The sequence below is a fragment of the Tenrec ecaudatus genome, chromosome 10 (genome assembly GCF_050624435.1).
Source record: "Tenrec ecaudatus isolate mTenEca1 chromosome 10, mTenEca1.hap1, whole genome shotgun sequence".
NCBI classification, from domain to species: Eukaryota; Metazoa; Chordata; class Mammalia; order Afrosoricida; family Tenrecidae; genus Tenrec; species Tenrec ecaudatus.
In genome coordinates, this window is record NC_134539.1 from 110613360 (window position 1) to 110635249 (window position 21890).

General features: G+C 55.0%; 1 protein-coding gene across 3 annotated transcripts in view; it reads right to left on the reverse strand.

The window, feature by feature from the left end:
- Nucleotides 1-21890, reverse strand: part of RPH3AL (rabphilin 3A like (without C2 domains)) — a 187813-nt gene that overhangs the window by 81124 nt on the left and 84799 nt on the right. For all 3 annotated transcript variants that reach the window (XM_075561239.1, XM_075561241.1, XM_075561240.1), the window contains exons 3-5: nt 13883-13995; nt 10926-11069; nt 9416-9545 (exon numbers count right to left, since the gene is read on the reverse strand). In XM_075561239.1, coding sequence (XP_075417354.1) covers nt 9416-9545; nt 10926-11069; nt 13883-13959 — 351 coding nt within the window. In that variant the 5' untranslated portion in view covers nt 13960-13995. The remainder of the gene's footprint in view (nt 1-9415; nt 9546-10925; nt 11070-13882; nt 13996-21890) is intronic.

Here is a 21890-nt window from a genome sequence, read left to right on the forward strand (position 1 = left end):
CCTGGGGCCAGGGCCTGAGAGCAGGGGCTTTCAAACCTGAGCGAGGGTACAATCCTTAGGAGGGCTGCCCCCCACCCCTCTCAGTTAGATTTTACATATCCGTCAACCTTGAGAATCAAAGATCTCAGCCTGGGGCTCTCTCTCCAACAAGCCCAGGCGGTGCCCACAGACTGCAGCGTGCCTGACCTCACCCTCAGTGCTATGGGTTTGGGGGTCCGGTGAGGGTGTTGGGTGGGGCCAGGCCTCCCTCCACCTCTTATACCTCTTAGAGACCGGCAGGCTCCTCCTAGGAGCCTGGAATGAAACTGCCAGGGGCAGGCAGGGCTCTACTTCTGTGGAGCCATCGGCTCAGAAGGAGTGACAGGGAAATGCCCTTTGCTTCTCCCAGAGCCCTAGGCAGCCCGGGCTTCTAGCTCACCTGTGAGAGGGGATCTGAAGGCCCCAGCAGAACACACCTCTTCAGGGCAGGTGGGTGGAGAGGTCATGTTCTGGCCCAGATCCCCACAGCAGCCTCTATCCCGAGCAGCTGCAACGCCTGCTCCCCACCCACCTGGACTGAACTTCCCCTAAGGGCTCTGCCCCCTCCTCGTTCACTAAGTCAGAAGAAGCAACCAACCCCCCACAGAAATACAACTGGAATTCCCCTCAAACGCAAGGATGAACAGGCGGTGGCTCGCGTACTGTGGTCATCAGGAAAAAGCAGTGGCTAGGACAGGGCCTCTGTGTGGTCGAGTGGCGGGTGGGTGACACGGGGGATGCCCTCCAGGGGGTAGTTGTCAGGCGCCACTGTGTCAGTCCTGACTCACAGCCACCCTGTGCCCGGTCTGGTGCCACCCCCACAAGGTTCTTAGGTTTGAGGCTGTTGTTGCAGCCGCTGTGTCCAGCCACTGAGTCAAAGGTCTTCTCTTGGGCACTGCCCTTCCACTTGACCAAGCACGATGTCTTTCTCTCCGGACACCATGTCTAACACAGACGAGCCCCAGTCTTGCCACCTTCCGCTAAGGAACATCCTGGCTGTACTTCGCCCGAGACAGACTTGCTGATTCTTTGAGAAGTTCACGGTACTTTCAGTTGTCAGCACCGTAATTCAAATGCATCGATGCTTCCTGGGTCTTCCTTACTCAGCGTCCAACCCTCACACGTGGACGAGGCCATTGAAGAGAACATGGCTCAGTCTTCTGGCTAACACCCTTGCGTTTCAGCACTTTAAAGAGGCTCCGGGATCCAGCCAGCCAGCGTGCAGTATAGCACCGACAAAATACACAACATCCCTCTACTTCTTTAATGCTTCCTCCTCGCCCCACTATCACAACCCCAGTTCTACCAAACAAATCTAGCTAGACCAGAGCATGTACACTGATACAGAGAAGAGCTCTTGACACACAGAATCCAGGACAGATAAATCCCTCAGGGCCAATAATGAGAGTGGCGATACCAGGAGGTTAGCAGGGAAGGGGGAGAAATGGGTCACCGATCTCAATGATAGATGTATTAACCCCCTCAGCCAGGGGGATAAACAACAGAAATGTGGGTGAAGAGAGACAGTGAATGATGTAAAATAAAAAATAATTTATAATTTATCAAGGGGTCACAAGAGTGGGAGGGTGAGGGCAGGGGAAGAGGAGCTGATGCCAAGGGCCCAAGTAGAAAGAAAATGCTTTGAAAATGATGATGGCAACCTATGTACAAGTGTGCTTGACACAATGGAAGTATGGACTGTGCTGAGCTGTAAGAGCCCCAATAAAATGATCTATTAAAAAATAAAGAAAATGGAGCAGATGAAGGGGCAGGAGGAGAGAGTGGAGCACAGCCTGGCCCACCAGGCCGTGATGATGATGTTCCTGAGTAGAGCAGCCAGTCCACAGAGAGAACAACATGGCTGGCCCCACTATGAGACATGATGCCCCTCAGTGACTAAGGGCGATACAGGGGACAGCACCGGAGACACAGAGTGGGAATTGCACCTGACCTGATCCCACCACACCGAGGCAAATCACTGGGGGAGTGCAGCGGAACAGCAAGGGAATGGAGTGGCAAGGTCCCCAGGGAATGCTGAAAGTGGACTTTGGGGCCAGGGCGTGGTGCCCCAACAGACTGGACTGGAAAATGCTCCTAAGGGCCAGCAAACGATCCCTGAACTAACTACAAGCTTTTCTCTAGTGAACTGTTTTATTCTGTTCTTTGTCAGTGGTTTGTTTTTGTTGTTTTGTTGTCTGGTTGTATACTGTTGCTTTGTTTTCCTCTGTCTAGTTTTCGTGCATGTTAGTGACTCCACAGGTCTGTCTGAATAGGACAGGCTGGATGAACTATCTGGAGGAAAAACAACGGGACCGACAGTTCTGGGGGGACTTGGGGTGGGGGGGTAGGGGGGGTAAGGAAGTGGTGGTAACAAACTCAGGGACAAGGGAAAAACATGGGACCCCAAATGGTAGAGAAGGGGGAGTGGCAGGCCTGGTGGGAAACGATCAAGGGTAAGGTTGCTTAGAGAAGAGGTATACTCTAGCCCAGGTGGCGATGAAGCATGGTAGTAGGGCAGGAGGAAAGTCAAGGGAGATGGAGGAAAGAGCTAGGAGTCAAAGGGCATTCATGGAGGTCTAGACAAAGACATGTACATGCAAATATATATAGGAGGATGGGGAAATAGATCTATGTGTCTATATTTATAGGTCAAGTATTAAGGTGGCGGAAGGACCTTGGGCCTCTACTCAAACACTCCCTCAATGCATGAATACCTTCTTTTATTAAATTGGAACTCTATGATGCTCACTCTCCCGACACAACAGCTGGAGCCAAAGTGGGTGAACAAGTAAATGTGGTGAAGAAAGCTGATGGTGCCCGGCTATCAAAAGAGATAGTGACTGGGGTCTTAAAGGCTTGAAGATAAACAAGCGGCCATCTAGCTCAGAAGCAACAAAGTCCACATGGAAGAACACACCAGCCTGTGTGATCGAGTGGTCCCAAAGGGATCAGTTACCAGGCATCAAAGAACAAAAAATCATATCATTGACTGCACACCTCCATGATAGGATCGCTGAAGACAAATGGGTGCATAAGCAAATGTGGTGAAGAAAGCTGATGGTGCCCGGCTATCAAAAGAGATAGTGTCTGGGGTCTTAAAGGCTTGAAGGTGAACAAGCGGCCATCTAGCTCAGAAGCAAATAAGCCCACATGGAAGAAGCACACCGGCCAGTGCGATCACGAGGTGCCCAAGGGACCAGGTATAAGGTATCATGCAAAAAAAAAAAAAAGATATAAGTGTGTGTATGCATGTGTATATATGTGTATATGTATATATGTATGTATATATATGTATATATATATCATATTAAATGAAGGGGGAAGTGCAGAGTGGAGACCCAAGGCCCAAGTGTCGACCAATGGAGATCCCCTCATAGAGGGGTTTAGGAGAGGAGATGGGTTAATTAGGGTGTGAGGTAGTATCGATGAAGAACACAGCTTTCCCCCGGATCCTGGATGCTTCCTCCCCCCAACTACCATGATCCGAATTCTACCTTGCAGGGCTGGATAGGACAGAGGCTGCACACTGGTGCATATGAGGGTTGGAGGTACAGGGAATCCAGAGTGGATGATACCTTCAGGACCAAGGGTGTGAGGGACGATGCTGGGAGAGTGGAGGGTGAGTGGGTTGGAAAGGGGGAACTGATTACAAGGATCCACATGTGACCTCTTCCCTGGGAGAGGGACAGCAGAGAAGGGGGGAAGGGAGACTCCGGATAGGGCAAGATATGACAAAACAACGATGTATAAATTACCAAGGGCATATGAGGGAGGGGGGAATGGGGAGGGAGGGGGGGGGGAAAAAAAGAGGACCTGATGCAAGGGGCTTAAGTGGAGAGCAAATGCCTTGAGAATGATTGGGGCAGGGAATGTATGGATGTGCTTTATACAATTGATGTATGTATATGTATGGATTGTGGTAAGAGTTGTATGAGTCCCTAATAAAATGTAAAAGAAGAAAAGAGAAAAAAATGATTAGGGCAAAGACTGTACAGATGTACTTTATACAATTGATGTATGTATATGCATGAACTGTGAAAAGAATTGTATGAGCCCCAATAAATTGTTAAAATTAAAAAAAATAAATAAAAAAAAAGAAAAGAAAAAGGGTCCAGGAGGTGGACAGACATAAGAGTCACAACAACACACCAACCAGTGCGCAGATGGCGTTTGGTCCGGGGAGGGTTCCCGGGAGCCGGCTCGATGCCATGCTCACCAGGGCACACAGTACTGAGCCGATCACTCCCCCACAGTCTCCTCAACCCGTGCCAGGCACGGAAGCCAGGGAAAAACCCGACTGCCTCCCAGTCAAGTGGCAGCAGCATCTCGGGCTGGAGGGGAAGGGGAAGGGGGTGGTGTGCTCCGCACAGCCTGCCTGGCTCCCCAGCTGACTCAGACCCTCAGCAATTAGGAAGGCCAGACCTCTCTAACGAGCTGCCTCCAGCCGCTGCCTCCCTTTACAGCTCCCATAATAAGGACACAGCCTGGGCGGGCAGCCCAATTACCCAGGGGGGCAGGCAGCACCCAGCCACTTCCTCCCTCATCAGATGGCAGCTACTACGCACGGCAGGGCCCTCACAGGGCGCCTGTGCGCCCCGGAGCCCCATATCCTGACCTGGGTGTGCACAGCAGGTGTCTCCTTAGAACCTCTGTCCTTACTTACCATCTGCCCGTGCCCCAGGCCCCAGGGTTCCCCACACAAACAGAGGCCCAGGGAGGCTAAGGGCCTTGTCGTGGGTCAGCGGTGGCTGAGCTGGGGCCTCCATCCCAGCCCTGGTCATGACCACCTCACCATCCCACCTGGACGCCCTTGCCTGTAGGGAAGATGAGTGCCGTGCCCCCTTGTTCACGAGCAGCTTGAGCTAGTGACACCCCGGGGGAGTGCAGGGTGTGCCCGGGGTGAGCCAGTCAGGGCCCTGGCTTCTGTGGCAGTAGTAGAATCCAGGAGGCCGGTAGCCCCACTGGGCAGGGTGAGCAAGAGACCTCCCATCCAGGGCATCTGCCGTATCCAATGCTCTTGCCTTCTCTTATCCTCCCACCTCCGCTTAGACTGCCGTTCAGAGGCCAATGCTTTCTTAGCTTCTGGCTTTGTCCCCAAGCCCATCGTCACCCAATGGCGGCCATCACCATCGGACTCACGTCCTGGGCCTCACTCGATGTCCCTGCGATCCACTCGCCTCCATCACTCACAAGCACAGATCAGATCACGTCACACCCGGCTGAAAACACTCCCGGAGGAGTCCCATCGAAGCTGGAACAAGTTACCAAGCTCTGCGGGGACGGCCATGCCCATTGCTTGCCCCCCAAGCCAGATGCCCTCCTTCGGTCCCTGTGCGGTTCCCTCCACCTGGTTTACCCTTCCAGCCTGGGTCTTCTGGGGGTCGGCTCCCACTGGTGTGAGAGGCCCTTCCGGAGCAAGACCACCGGGCTTCAGCCCATCTCAGAGCCCTGGGCCCACTTACTAGGTATTAACCTACATTTGCACACCTTCTTCCTCTCCGGGAAAAACTCTGACTTGTTCACTGTATCACCAGCACCTAGGTATGACAGGCAGGCTACTATCTGCAGGATGAGTGGATGGATGGATGGATGATCACAGGTCTATCAATCTCCTCAAAGACAGGGCAGACAAGTCCCCAGGTGCCCATCAGTCAGGAGTGGCCCCGAGGAATGAGTATGGAGCTCTAATGACAACTGAACTGTGCAGGGGCCGACAGCCAGGAGACTGACGGCACTGTAGGCCAGGCCCCGAGGTTGTGCCCCACTCAGTGTTTTGTGGCCCAGCAAGCATCGACTACTAACAGGAAGCTGAGTTGTTCCCATTTCTTCTCCTGTGACCCCGGCACTGCTAGTACCCTCAACGAGAGCGCTCACAAGACAAAACAAACAAAAACACCAGCAACAGTGACCCCGAACATCCTCAGCCAAAGAGCAGGCGAGGAAACCTGGCTGTAGAGTTGAGGCTCATCCAGCCATGGTCATGGAAAGAGAAGGAACGCCTGGACCCGCCGCGTTGGTAATCACTAAGGATGCGAACGGCCGTGGACAGCAGATAAAGGAGGGTTAGCACAGAACAGACCATTTTAACCAAGGAGAGGCGAGGGTCGATCCATGAGGCAGACAAGCCCGCGATGGTTTAGACAGGAGACCAGCACGAGGACAGGATAACAGCAAAGGGGAGAGGCCCACGGGCTCTCGAATGCCCGCAGGGGCCGCCTCCAACGCAGCCTTTTGGCTTACATAACACGCCTATCACTGGGGAGGCAGGAAGCGCTGCTGGTAGAGCTGCCAACAATCTCAATGATGAGCCGGACGAGATAATACGAGATGAAGGCTATCTACCCGAGCAGGCTTGGAACCCGGGTGGAACACGCTTGTTTTGGGAACAGGATGCCAGGATGGAGCTAGATTCATGAAGAGACGAAGTCCATGCCTCGTCGCAAGGCATCGAAGGGCACAATGCTGCTGCTGTTTGGCGGGGAGACGGCCGGACCAAAATGCAAACCTTTTCTGGCGTACTGTTCTGAAAGCCCTCAAGCATTCAGAAATACCAGCAAAAACAAGTCCCTACAGGAGCGTTGAAAAGTGACGGTGCTCCTTTGAGGACTAAGATGCGCCTGTCCTGAACCAGGGTATCTTCAACCACTTCCCGTGCCCGTGAAAGTCGAGCAGGGAATCCGGAAGACTGAAGGAAAATGGCTACACCTGCATGATGGTGCTGGCAGACTACCGCGATTGCCCAAGAACAAGGAGATCTGATTTGGAAAAAGTACAACCAAAATGCTCCTGAGGGGCAAGGATGGCGAGACTCCGTCTCACGTACTATGCATGTGTTTTCAGGAGAGACCAGTGCTTGGAGAAGCACATTCGGCTTGGCCAGGTGGAGGGGTGGTACCATCCACCCCTGACTAGGTGGCTTGACTCAGTGGCTGCAAACATGGGCTCGGACACGGGAACAACTGTGAAGTGGGGGCAGAACTGGCGCATGTACAAGAGTCCCAGAGGGACTCCGCGGTCTAGATGGCAAGTGTGTTACTTGAAGGCAGGTGTTTAAATTATTTCCAGCCATGCCTTAAAAAGAGCATTCCTTTTGAGATTCTGCTGCTGTTCGTGGGTGGCCCAGGACCTCATCTTCTCGAAGATGATCGACATCAAGATGGGAGAGCAGGACAGCTACCTCCTCCCTGCAGCCGGCTGGGATTCCGCCAGGTGCAATCGCCTCCGTCAGTGTATACTACCTGTGGGCGATGGTTGCCTAGCCAGAAGCTGCAACAGATGGTGGTATGGTAACAGGGCGCCATGGCTGGAAGTACTAGAACATTCTTCAGAGCACCGGAAACACTGCCTCTTCCTGGGAGGAAATTGCATGGAGGGAAAATGGCTAAGTTATGTGAACACGCTCCAAGCATCTGATGAAGACACAATGATGGAAGAGACGGCCGAGACGGATGGGGTGGGGTGGGGTGGCTGTCCACATGGAAAGAACACTGGAGGTAGGTCATGACGGCACCGATGTGGAGCGCTCAAAGGTCATGGAGAAGGGGAGTTGACAGAGCAGTAATGGACTTTAAGGAGGAGAGAAATGCTGAAGGAGAACTACTGAGGAAGAGGAAGGAGGAATGTCATCAACATTTTTCTTACCATGAAAGGATCAGCCAATGTTTTTGCTTTTTGTCCCTAAACTTCCTCAGGGGCTTCAGTTGCTTTGCCCAAGGCCCCAGGCAGCTTCAGGAAGCACTGAAATGTTACTATAAAATACATAAAGGGCCATTTAGATAAGTCTCACTAAATTTTGGACTGGAAACATTTCCCCGTTCCCAGGGATACATTCAGAGGATCTGGAACCTTCCATGCGTGGAGTTATGACAATGGACCAAATGCTCGGGTCATCCGACCCTTCGCCTGTGGAGTGGGTGTGTTTGTGGTTTGGAATTGGTGTAGCACACTGGGAGTCAAACATTAGGGAAATCTACAGCCCGAGGCCTCGTTAAAGGGTTGTAAAGGTGCCGTCTGGAGCATTAAGGGACACCTGACCCAAGTCATGGGGAGCCCCGGGGGTGTACTGGTTATGTGTTGGGCTGCTAACTGCAAAGTCAGCAGTTCAAAAGCGACTAGCTGCTCCAAGGGCGAAGGAGGAGTCAGTCTTGGAAACTCCCAGAGGCCGTTCTACTCTGTCCTGCAGGCTTGTTGTGCAGCAGAACCCAGTCAATGGCAGTGCGTTTGGGACCAAGCCATGACATTGTCAGTTGCCTCAAGGTGCGTGTGGAGGCTGGAAGCTGCAAGAAGACCAGAGGAGAATGGCTGCGTTTGAATGATGTCGGCAGAGAAGACGGAAAGTACCGGGCACTGCCCGAAGAACAAGCAAACCTGTCTTGGAAGAAGTACTGTCAGAACGCTCCTTCAGAGAAAGATTGGTGGGACTTTGTCTCACGTACTCTTTAGCTCTGTTATCAGGAGAGACCAGGCCCTGGGAAAGGGCACCATGCTTGGAAAAGTCGAGGATAAAGTCGAGTGAAAAGGAAGCTCTTCAGGGAGATGAACCGACACCGGCGGCAACGTCGGGCTCACACATAATAACCAGGACGGAGCAGTGCTTCACTCGACTGTACCAAGGGCTCTCTCTGTGGGGACCTAACATATTTTTATTATTATTAAAATAGATGCTTACATTAGTATTATTAAAACAGATGCTTACCCTTGGATGTACTATTTCCAACCCCCGAGACAGATGGAGATGGGATTGATAAAGAAGCTGATAATAAAAGGCAACCATATAAAAACTTAAAAAGAAAAAAAAAAAGGTATTCATGTGCCTCATGTCTGAACCTACTTACACCGGTGTCAGTGGGCTGGAACCCCCCCGAAGTCGGGCATGACCTGCAATCAGGGGCGTGTCTAGCCCAAGGAGCAGCTCCACTGGACTTGGCTGCACAGGTCGCTGTCCTTTGAATGGTCAGGGATCGAGAGCTCACACAGAGAGAAAGGGCGATGCTGGCATATGGCTTGGCCCGAAGAAGAACACCATTTATCTCACAGTAACGTCACGTTTATGGGATAATTAAGCTATGTCCCAGGCAAGGCTTTAAATGTTTGCATCGAATGACATTCCATCCTCATAGCTCTGAGATACGCATTCTCCCGGCCTCTATTTCACGGATGAGGGAGACAGGCCTGAGATACACTAGGGCACGAGCTGGGTTCACACGCAGGCCTAAGGGACCCAGAGGTCTGCTCCTCAGAACAGGTCCTGACACGAGGAGGGCAGGTGACCTTCAGACGCCCGGTCTTCTTGCTGAGAAGCAGGGGTATCATGTGCGTGGGGTTCACGTTCACACACACACACACACACACACACACACACACACACACGATGCAGAGCCAAGCAGCAGAGCCTTACCTTCCTGCAGTCTCTGCAGAACACAGACGAGCTGCCCAGGAGGCCCAGCACCTCCCCGCAGAGCAGACACTGGGAGAGGCCGTTGCCCATCACGTTCCGCCTCATGGTCTCCAACCGCTCCACCAGGCGCCTGCAGCACAGGGCATGGCATCAGAGGGAAGGGCCTTCTTGTCTCCACTGCCCAGTACGGCCGCACAATGTGCTGTGTGCAGTTCCCTCGTGTGGGACCATGCTCACTGCCCCGCCCCTTCCCCGGCTAACTCCTACTCATCCACTCACTCTCCAACCATTCATTGCGAACGTACTCTTTGCCAGAGATGGTTCTAGAAGCTGGGAATACTGTCGTGAACTTGCCAAAGACAGACAGGGTCCCTGCCCTTGTGGAGCTTACAATGGATAAAGGGAGGAAGGCCAGACAGGAACAGGCAAAATGACAGCAGCTAGACAGCCATCCTCTGAAGTACACCCTACTGGGGGGGTGGGTAAGGCATGGGGGATGATGCCCAGAGAAGGCCTGCCGGAGATCAGTGGTAGCACGTGGAGAATGGAGCCAGTGTTAGAGTTAGAGGTAGATGCCAGCCAGTGTTCGTGAGCTAGAGGTAGAATGGGTATAGGTTTGACTGTGTATATTCACACATGCGAGTTTTTAGTCTGCCTAGTAGTCAGAGCTGGACCCTGGAGACCAGGACAAGGCTGAGGGCAACTTGGAGAGCTCTCTGATTAGAGATATCCCATCTTGCTTGGTGGGACCTGTCATGGGTCAGCCTCAACCCAACAGCCTCCCTCAGCTGAGCTGAAGCTGACCCTTAATGTGCAGAGCAAATAGCTCCCTCATCCTCCCCACAGCCTGGTGTCCACACACCAGAAAGCAGCCCCCAGCCTATTGTCAGCGACCGTGGAGTCATCTCTGACTCAGCGACCCCATGCACCTGTCCAGCCCTGTACCATCTTCAAGGTCGTGAGTCTGCTTACTGAAGCCACTGTGCCTTTTGAGTGCTTTCTGACTTGTGGAGGGGAGGTGGGGTGGGTGGGAGGGGGCTCATCTTCCTGCACTAAATGGAATACCACTCTGAAGGGATCTGTAGGATCAGTGTTTGGAAGTTGATCCGTAGGCTCATCTTCCTAGTCTGTCTTAATCTGGAAGCTCTGCTGGAATCTGTTGCCCGGGGGTGACCCTGCTGGTACTAGAAATACGGATGGACAGCTTCCAGTATCATGACAACATGCAAGCCACCACAGTACGGCACGGTGGCAGATGGGTGCTGGAGATTCATCTTGTGGAGAGGAAAATGGAGACTGCGATGGGTGGGTTAGGGGTGCTGGGATCCAGGGGTGTTCAGGCAGAGAATCTGAGGAGGGCTTTGAGTCTGTGGTCTCTGGTTCATCGCAGGGGTGCAAGGCCAACACTAGACTGCGCCATCCCAGGCTCCTGGTCCCCGAGTCTGGCACTAGCTCCCTTGTTCTCCTCTCAGCCCATCTCACGCCTGCCCCGCTCCAGCACGGCCCTTACCCAATCCTCTGCTGCTCCATGACGTCCAGTCTCTCAGCCCTCTGGATGACCTGCAGGATGGCCTCCACCTCCGTGGGGTTGAGACACTGGCTCCTCCTCTGCTTCTCCGTCTGGTAGGTGTGCACAGACCAGCCTGTCTGCAGCCTCGAGAAAACAACACGGACAGCGCTGAGGCATCTCCATGCTCCCCCGGGCCAGCATCCCCGCTTCCCCAGACCCGTAGCTTCCCAGAAATGAGTCCGGGAACATCCAAGAAGATGTTCTACAGCCCGGTGCTGTGGGCCGGGGCCGAGGGTGCAGGGACCAGACAATCGACGCGAGGCTCCAGGTCCTAGCTCTGCCATCAGCCAGCTACTGAGCCTTGGCGAAGATGGCAGCTCCAGCTAAGCACCGTGGGACATGGGACCCGGGAACTCCACATTACAGACAGAGAAGGCCACAGCGTGGGAGGGGGTAGGGGTGGTGACTGACCATCAAGCAAAAAATGACAATTTTAATCGGTGTCCTACCAGGAAGTGAGACGGATCGTGGTGGGAAATGTTCACAGTTCCCCCCAAAGTCAAACATGGAACTAACAGGTGAGCCCCTCGGCACGTACCCCAGAGGCTTGAAATCAGGGTCTCAACCGGAGACCGGATGGACAACGCGCACTGCAGCACGGTTCGCAGGAGGCCAGGGGTCTGCGGCCGACACACGGCAGGGGCGATCACGCAGCAGGACAAAGGGGCGGAGCTCTGACCCACACGACAACACATAGGCGACCTCGTCGTACGGAGCAAAAGCCAGCCACGGAGGACCAATACTGTGGGATCCCACTTCCACAGGCACATTCGGAGAGAGAACTCGGAATCGCTGGCATTTGGGATGTTTGGGCCTCGTGGCTATTGGAAGGGTGTCACCATGAACAATGGTGTCCACGGTCGGGTTGAGTCTCCGCTGTCGTTTCTTTGGGGTCTGCCACTAGGAGTGGACTGGCCACGAGCCTTTAAAGAAATCTTTAAGGCGTCTCTCAGATGTGGCCTTCATTGGGACGTTTCCCCTAGACCTCCTCCCAGACACATTAAAAGGCCATGTTCAGTGGTCCCGTGAGACCCAGGCATCTCTCCCTTGACCAGCAGTGCGTGATACTTGGGCGCTCTATTTCCCTTTGGATTCCGAGTCTCTGAAGGACAGGCCCTGCCCACCTAAACCAACCCCCTTCCACACCAGTTGCACCCCTACTCTGTGTTCTAACCTCAGTGGCCTCCTTTCAGGTCCTCAGCAGGTCTTCTTCCTTCCACCTCAGGGCCTTTGCACCTGCTTTGCACCTGCTATTCTGCCTTTTCGCCATCGAATACCACCCTTCCTCAGGAGCTGCGGCAAATGGTAGGAAAGCCTTCCCCAACCCTAGGGCAGTGGTTCTCCACCTTCCTAACACCACCACCCTCCCCCTCCCCCAACCATAACATTATTTTCATGGCTACTTCTTCACTGTCATTTTGCTACTGTGATGAATCGGGTGACTCCTGAGAAAGGGTCATTCGACCCCCAAAGGGGTCGCGACCCACAGGTTGAGAACTGCTGCCCTAGACTAACCAGGCAGCCCCCTGCCGCGTCCTCCTACCACCACAACAGCACAGGCCCACCTGGGAGACCTCACGTAGGTCTCTGGGAGGAGTCTGGGAGTGCTGTGGGTTCGGTGCTGAGCTGCTAACCAAACCACAGGTTGATGGTTCAGACCCACCGTGGGCTCCTTGAGAGAAAACGTAAAGATGTGCCATTGTGGAAACCCTATAAAGGGGTCACTATCAGTCGAATCAGAATGGACTCCATGGTGGGCAGTTTGGCCCTTGGGTTTCATAAAGACACGGCTGCATTAGGAAACAGTTTGAAATATCGTAGCAGTTACCAGAATGGGACAGAGACAGGAACCCAGCACACGCTGTTGGAAAAAACGGCAAAACCGATGGACTTGCTGGACACAGGGCGGCCACACACCTCCCCCGGGTTACAAACACGCCGTGTGTGCTGCAGCTGGGTGCAATAAAGCGGAGGGTATGGTTCGCTTCTCCCCATCAGGTCCTGGCGCTCAGGGGCCACGTTGGGGTCTTGCTTGGGCGGGGCAGCCGGTGCCTGGCACGCAGTGGGTGACTAACAGGTGCCTGATGGCGGGCTGCAGGTACGTCCCTCACTTGGGGGAAGGCACTCGCCTTGGGCAACCCAGAGGGGCCCTTGGGCACAGCTCCCTGCTCTGCAGTCGGGCTGCCAGGCAGCTGGCCCTGAGCGCACATAAACGCAGGCGCGCTTCTAAAAGGCCCACACCAGCTTTGTGCTGCTGGTGCTCCGAGGGAGAGCAGGTCACAGAGCATGGAAGGGACCGCAGGAGGGGTCAGGCAGAGTCACCCCGTCTTGCTGTGGCGGATGGCGGGTGGTGGGGTGGTGGAGAGAGGGCGAGTGAATGACTTCCAGCCTGCGCTCTCTCCCGTGGGGGCGGCGGGGGGGGGTGTAGGAGGGGGAGGCTGAGGAGGGGCACAAAGGAAGCGTGGTGTGGAGATGCCCACACATTGCGCTCCGACTCCATTCCTCCGGGGTGTTTCGGATTCATTTTGAGTCTCCCTTTGATGTCCCCTCTCGTCTCCCTGCGGGTTCATAATGGCCTAATTGCAAATCCCTTCCACTTGGTCCCGATTGGGTGCTGCTGGCTCCCCTAATTGGCAAGCGAGGTGGCGGCCCCTGGCAGCCGGCTGTGGTAGAGACAGAACAGCTGTGGGGTCCGGTGGGCTTGGCTGGTGGTCACCAGGGAAAGCAGTTGGTCAGCGGGAGCTCACTCTGTTCCTCTGCAGGATGGGGTCTTTCACTCCCAGCTTCTCTTCTGACCTCTGATGGTAAGCTTCACGGGAAACCCACTGAGAGGCAGGGAAGGGAGGAGAGGGCAGGGCAGGGAGGCGGGCGTTTGGCCAGGCCTCGTTGGCACTCACTTGGCTCGCAGGGCAAGCTGCCGGTCGTTGGGGCAAACCCACTGGTCGTTCCCACTGCTGAAGATGGTGTCGGCCATGGCTCGGGGTGCCCAGCCCAGGGCCAAGAGTCACATCTGCAGGGAGGCAGAGGGAAAAGAATGGGAGAAGGTCACCGAGGGAGACCTAGTGTGTCTGAGATCAAAGCACCAAACATCTCCCACCTGCTTCTACCCATCACCCTCGCCGATGCCTGAGAACCCAGCACAAGGAGGCTACAGGCAGCGGGCACACAGCTCCCATCTCAAAGGAGCCCTAATGCTACGCAAAGCACGTGGCCAAGCGACGAGAGTAGAAACGACTAGAAGGACATCAAAGCAGAAAGGAGGGAAGGAGCCATGCTCTTGTCATTGGGAACAGCTGGCAAGCCCTGTGGGGCACATGACCCCACTTCCTCCCAAGCGCCTGCCTTCCTCAGCATGTCCCCTTGCAGGAGGGGCCCTGGTCACAGAGCAGAAGGCAAGACAGCTTGGGAGAGCCCCTTTGCTGCTGCTAAGCCTGAGGGACCTTGAGCGGTGGCCCCAGGGGGATGGGCGGCTGAAGCTGGCAGCCCTCCTCAGCTTGGCAGGCAAGGCCTCCCTGGGCTCTGCTCCCCAGAAGGTTCCCGAGGACGGGTCCCAGTGCCCTTGAGATCAGGGAGGAGGGCAGAAGGGCAGCTGCAGCCCATCTCGGGGGCAGCAGCCACAGGGACTACAGTGGGCATGGCGCCTCCCAGAATCCAACTGGGTGGAGACTGCTCTAGAACCTGCTGAGGGGGTAACTTGTATGTGCCTTGTCTTTGAGGACGCAACCATGCTTTGATCTCGTGCGAAGGGTGGTGGTGGTGGTGGGGTGTGTGTGTGTGTCTCTGTGTGTGTGTGTGATGAGTTTGAGGGGGGGGTGTGTCTCAACCCTACAGCAAGGATGAGGGTCTGCACAGAATCGCCCACACGCTCTGCACGAATCTCATTTGGCAAGCGGTTCTCCACCTCAGGACCTGTTGACGCACTCAACAATGATGAAAGCTGGAAAATGGCTTGACGCCCTTAAAACGTTAGACACAGAATTACACCAAGCTCAAAACTCGAGCTTTCTGCCATTGGGTGGATTCTGACTCAGAACCACCCCCGAGGGCAGGGCAGGGGAGACCTGCCCCTTGGGGTTTCTGAGGCTGTACAACTTGGCGGGATCAGAAAGCCTCGTCTTTCTCCTGACACCTGGCTTAGTGGGTTCATACCGCCGGCTAACCCATTATGCCACCTGGGGTCCCTAGGATTACCATGGGACCCAGCAGTTGGCTAGGTAGATGTCCATAACCAAGACAAGGGGAAACACATGTCTACCCAGAAGTGCGCAACGAGCGTACCCATCGGCATCGTTCGCTATCAAAGGATGGATGGAAACAGTGTGTTCCCTTCAGGCCGGGCTATGAAACTACACAAAGTGCCAATCGACGTGACCCTACAGACTCGTCTTGAGACGATTCTGTTACGTGAAGGCGGCCGCCTATCGCATGATGTCGTGTATCTGCAGTGTTCAGCGTTGACAAACAGAGAGACAGGCGCTGGACCAGTGCTGGCCAGGGCAGGGGGAAGGGGACCAACTGCGCAGAGGGACGGGGCGATGAAATGGCTCCAAAGCAGACAGCACTGCCCGTTCCCAGCCCCGTGCACCCACCAGGACCCGCAGGCCTGTGCACTTCCACAGGGTGCGTTCTCTGAATTCTATCGCCGCAATTCAACAGGCGCCGAAAAGGAGAGCCTTTGTTTACAGGTGGGCTCGATCGAAGGCTATCTATAATATTGGAGATTAATGTGGAGACAATGTGAACGTGTTTAGTTTGAAAAAGAGCAATTCTATGACGTGGCCTACCCATTAAGTATAGTTTCCAACCTAAAGCAAATGGTGAGAAGAGCGGCATCGCTTTACATCTTTCCAAACCTCCCTAAACTTTTTGGCTTAATGGGATGCGCTAGTCTACCTTGTAAGTCTCTCGTGATCTGTTGTTTTGTTGGAAATACAGGAAGGGAGGGGGGTTATTTTTGATCATCTTTCAGATCATTGTGGATTTCTTTGATTGCTGTATCAAAACTCAACCAGTGGAAATTTCTTAAAGCATCGTGTATGAATGGAACTGTGTCCCACCAAAACGTGCCGGGGTCCTGCCCCCCAAACATGTAGATATGATCCTACTCAGACACAGAGCTTTCTGTGTTATGTCAATGCGACCCCCATCAGGACAGGCTGGGCCCTTAATCAAGTCACTTCTGAGGGATAGATAGAATGAACAGCCAGCAGCGAGAGACAAACAAGTATGAACAGGGGAAAATAGATGGAAGCAGGGCACAGGGGGGCCACAGGGGCTGAGGCAAGGGTCTTTGCCCAGCACCAACACAGGAACTGATGCCCTGAACATGACTTGCTAGCCTCCTTAACAAAACCTATTTCTGTGGCCTGTCATAGCGACATGAAGAAGCCAGCACACATCTGAAAATGTACCCAGGGGCTCCTCAGCGCCTGTGCCCATGTGGGAGAATAAAAGCAAGTGTCGGATGATGAGAACATGGTTGTGTTCTTCTGGGCCCCCTGGAGCTCACTCATGCCCCTGGACCATGGTCCACCAAAATGCCACTTATTTCTGTGATGGCCAGCAGGGGGCAGAGTGCAGGGAATGGACCCTCACCAGCTCCACTGGGCACTTCCCGGTCCCTGCTTCTCCAGGCTGGTCCTGATGCTCTCCTGTAGGACACCCCCAGGCCAGGGCTGGTGCAGGGGTGGCGGAGTCGATAGGGCACCACCCCCTCCAAGGGCCTCCTCAGGGGCGACCTCTCCTCTTGACGTTCTCCCCAATGAGGCTCACACACAGCTCAGGCAAATACCACAAAAGCCAAACCCACTGCTTCGAGCCGATTCCATCTCACAACTCACAACTCCAGGACCGAGACCACCCACGGGGTTTCCAAAGCTGTGAATCTGTATGGGAGCAGACGGCCTCCTCTCTCTCCCGGGGAGTGGCCAGCGTGGCTTCCTTTAGGTTAGCAGGCAAGCTCTTTCAATGCTGTATCACCGACCACCTGACCCACTGCCATCGACATAGCGCTTCCCTATAGGGTTGCCAAAGAGTATGATGACAGCCTCGTCTTTCTCTTTGGAGTGGCTGGGGGGGCTTGAACCCACAACCTGAGGTTGCTAGCCTATTCCTAACCCACAGCACCATCAGGGCCCATCCAGGCACACACAGCCACGTTCCACAAATGACTTGAGACTGGTGTGCCACTTCCAGCCTTCAGTACACTACAGGTTGCTTGTTTTTTTGTTTTGTTTTGGTTTGGTTTCACAAATATTTGTTATCTCGTGAATAGCACAGTCACACTGCTCTGTGTGGGTGTTAAAGTGTTACTCTGTTCAAAGTAAAGATTCAAAATACATGACAACTCAGCAGCCCTGCTCTTTCCTTTAAATATTCTGGGAGTGTCGAGCATTGGAACAGATGGGCCCCCATTGCCACTGGGCTCTGCTATGACCTAAAGGGGCTGCCACATATTGGGCCCTGGCCCCCAGGACTCTGGAGGACCTGAGCCTTCCTGCCCCTGCCAGCCAGCAGCAGATGGGCACAGCAGGATGGAGCCCACCCCCTGCTGCTCTGCTGGGCACTCCAGCCAGGGATCTGCCCGTGGTGACCCCGAAGGCGAGGGTGCAGGCCGGAGGATTTCTCAATAGGACGAGTCCATCTTGTGCAGCAGCTTCTGAATCAAACAGATATGAAACAGATGTCGGGGCCAGGGGCCAAAGAGGGGTCCTTGGGCTCCATCTGGCACATCCGTGATGACGGGGACAGGTGGGTGGGCCTCTAGGAGGAGGCAGCAGCAACTCCGAGGGATGAAGCTGGTCCTCACAGCCCCAAATCAAACTATTCAAATTAATCTCTGGGGAGGGGGCTCTTATGTCCCCATTGGGTCACTTCCTCCTAGTGGGATCGGAGTTCTGGGGAGTTACTGACAGAAGAACCCCCAAACCAACACCTGTCTGTCCCCTGACCCATCTCAGTCTGACTCTTCCTAAATCTAACCCTTCTCTTGTTAGGCCAATGAGGACGTGAGATGCTAAGACCACAGGACTACCAACTCATCCAACCAGTTATTCTCAAGTCGACTCCAGCCCAGGGTGAACAAGCAGAGCCCAGGGGGTAGCCAGCAGGGCTGATGCTTCACACGGAGATCACCGGGCCTTTCTTCCAAAGTCCCTCTGGTGGCCATTTCATTTGGCAGTCGAATGCCTAGCAGTTCACACCACCCGGGGCTCCCCACGCACTGCTGGACCAGGGCGATTTCCTCTGCATCTCCTCTCCACACGCTGTGGTTTTATGGTGGCGGGGAAGGTGGAAAGAAAGCTCAGCCGAGAGAGAGGAGACAGACCCATGGACAGGCTGGCTCATCTGCAAACTGCTGGATGACCAGGATCAGTCCAGTATCGTCTCTGGGTTTCTGCTTACTCATCAGTGGTACCCGAGGGAGCCGGGATGGACAGGCGGGATTGCCTGTCCTGTGAATTTTAACACCCGACCCCGACCCTGCAGAGTTGTACGAGGAAAGCAGGTACAGCTGGCAGACCAAGAGCAGGAGAGGGACCCTGAGGTGGGAGGCTGGTGGCGCCTCTAACCTGGCAGGTGGAACGAGGACCCCCACCTTGGTCTTATCAACAAGGCAGGGGGGTGGGGCACCACAACTGTACCCTTCTGTCCCCCAGGCCCCCTCCTGGAGTTTCAGGTTAGAGTCCACAGTGGAATGATACAGAGAGGCCATGGGCGGTGGAGGGAGGGATACCCCCTCCGGGGCTGTGGGCTCAGGCTGGCAGGGTGGTTACGAATGGTAAGTTCACTGCCAAGCAGGCCCCCAGGAGCACCTGTATGTGAAGGTCAAAAATGACAATCCAGGCAAACTCAGGATCTCAGCTCGGGGCCTGCCATGCCCTCCCCGCAGCTGCGGCTGGCACCCCCAGAGGTACAGCTGCCCTTCACCCACACCAAGCAACCTCGGGACCAGATGGTGGGACAGCAAGGGCAGCTGGAGGAGGCACATTTTAGGAAGCTGCCAGCAGGGCCAGCTTGGGTTCTCCAAGCCTCTTGAAGCTGCAGCAGCCTCCGCAAGCTGCTCCTGACTCGCAGTGCAGGCGAGGTCCTCAGCACCCGGCCCTGTCCCCAGCTCCTCTAGCCATGCTGTGTGCTCACCACCCTCAAACTCCGCTCCCTTGGTGTCCTGAGTGGGAGATCCCTGCCTCATCTGTCTCTGTCTCATTCAGCAGGGTCCTCGGGCCGCCAGGGTACAGAGCGCCCGGAGTCTCACGGGAGCCACAGCTGTATTAACAACTGTCCGCCTGTCCTGGACACAAACCAGCCACAGGGGAACAGAGAGGGGCCTCAAGAAGCTGGGTGAAAACACAGAGAAGGGCAGCACACCCATTGATGAGGGGCTGGCCAGTGCTCTCCAGGGTGGGGGGCCAAGGCAGCAGGCATTTGTTGACGGGCTGGGCCAGCCCTGCTCCCTTCTGTAAAATGGTGGGGAAGCGGGGAACAGGGGGGCGGTCTGCCTCCCAGGTCACGTCAGTTCCGACAGAAAAAAGGTGGAGGGCAGCTGCATGTGTAGTTGTGCGCGCACACGTCTATCTGCACACGTATGTGTGCGGTCTTATGAGTGCACCCACATGTACGTGTGTGTGAGAGAGAGCTGAGGCCCACGGTCAAGGCTGCTGGGAAGGAGGACCAGGCATGGCAGGGGGGTGGGGGTGGGGGTGGCTTCCTCTCTGGGAACAGGCAGAAGGCTCCTCGTCGTACTAAGATGGCCCCAGCTTGTCTCCCCACCAGACTTCCCCCAAAGACGAGGGGCTGCATCCTGCTCCTCTCTCTGTCTCCGAGCCCAACACGGGGCCTGCTATGTAGACGCGCAGCGAAGAGCTATGAACTAGAACCGCTTTGCACCGGAGAGGCAGCCCTTCGCCGGCAAGGAGGAATTAAGACGCCCAGCCAGTCGCTGCAGAGCAGAGCTGGGCTGTACCCCCGCTCTGGGACTTGTTGACTCATAGACATTTGTCCCTCCGCATTCCCCACAGACCCTGAGGCTGCTTGGTCCCAAAGCCTGGCTGACTCCCACTGCGGGAACCTAGCATCCTCTCGGGGGACCTGCTGGCTGGGCCAGCCAAGCAGCAGCTGATTTTGGAAGACCCAGCTGCACAGGGGCTCCGGGAACTCCCGCAAGACAGAGACCGGGAGTGGGCAGGAGACCCTTCCTGAGACAAGTCCCAAGGGACGCAGGTTCATGAGCCCCAGGCAGGAGGCTGAGGCAGATCTGTAAAAACAAACACATTTTTAAGAAGCTCCAATTCTCTTCCTGCTAAAGTCGCCTCCTCGTCAGTCCCTGCAGGCAAGTGCGTCAGCCTCCAAAAGCCACAGTCCTTGTCCAGGATCTGAGCCAGGAAAAGTGCCGGCGACGCTCATCTCCTCTTACCCACTGCCCCACGGCGCCGCCTGACCTTGCACTGGGACGCCTCATTTTTAGGCATTTACGGACAGATTTTAACATTTGATCCTTACTATACACACTGTTTGCTTACCTTGTATTTCCTCCATTATTCAACCCTCAAAAAAAATATAAAGATTTCTGCATTATACTTGGTGTTCTGGAGACAAGCAGGCCCAGTGGCAGTGAGGGTTAAGCTGCCAACCACAAGGTCCCTGGTTCAAATCCACCAGTCATGCTGAGGGAGGAAAACAAGGCTGTTCCCTTCAAGACTGATGGTCTTGCAAACCCCAAGGAGCAGTTCTACTCTGCCCTAGGGGGTCGGTCTGAGTTGGACTAGGCCTGGTGGGGGTGGGGTGGCACACAGACCGTTTCCCTGGTTCTGTTCGATGCTGGGGCGGCTCTCCTGGAAGGCACGTCTCGGTGCACTGCTCTGGTTATTTCCTTAAGCTAAGTTCTCAGGAAAGGACAGGCAATTTTCCACAGCACACGTCTAAGACAACTTGCACAGCAGTGAGGCGTGGGGAGACACCCCTCCCCCCTGGGGTCAGCTGCAGGCCCCCACGCCCGTAGCAGCCGTGCTGCAATTGTCTGCTGGTGCCGCTCCATGGCGTGCCTAAGACAGCCTTTGCAGTTCTAACGCAGAAGGCAAAGGCTGCCACAGGGTTTAATAGCCCCGGGGCTGGGAATGCGGCTCTGTTGAGACATGGGCCTTTTGTTATATCAGGGTGCTCCCGGGCAGGGGAGGAAGGACTCCCCAGTGGAGGCCTTTCTGAGCAGTACACAACAAAGAGCCAGCCACGCGGAGGGAAGGCCTCCCTGAGGACAGAGGCGGCGGGATCCACAGCCTCAGAGCAACGAGCGTGGGCAGTGGCTGCAGGAGCTGAGGCGCTCCCAGGGCCCAGTGGTTAAGATGTGTGGCTGCCAACGGAAGGGTGAGTGGTTCGACACACTGGCTGCTCCGTGAGTCCAAGTCGACTCTGTGCCAGTGGATGTGTCTATTTGCCGCCGTCGTCGTCGTGTGACTTGAAGGACCAAGAGTTACGCCCCAAATTCAGACCAGACTGTGAGAAAACACGCTCTCTGCTCTTAGTGTCACCCACGCTGTCACCCTACTTTATAGCAGCCCTCGGACGTTCAAGGATGCAACCTTTCAATCCTGCCTCTCACCACCCTGACAAATGTTGACCAGAGGTTGTCCGTGGCTGGTGTTTTGCCAGCCTTTTCTTTCGACGCCCTTCCGGGTGGACTTGAACTTCTAACCTTGTGATTGGCAGTTGAGCGCATTTGCACACACACACACACACACACACACACACACACCCAGGGACCCCTCAAAAGTGCATCCATCATGCCATGCTAAATCACGGCAACCTCGTGTGAGCGGAACTGCCCATGAGATTTTCCCGGCTCTTGTCTTGACGGGAGCAGACCGCCAGGCCTTTCTGCCACAGCACCACTGGGCGCATTCAAACCACCGA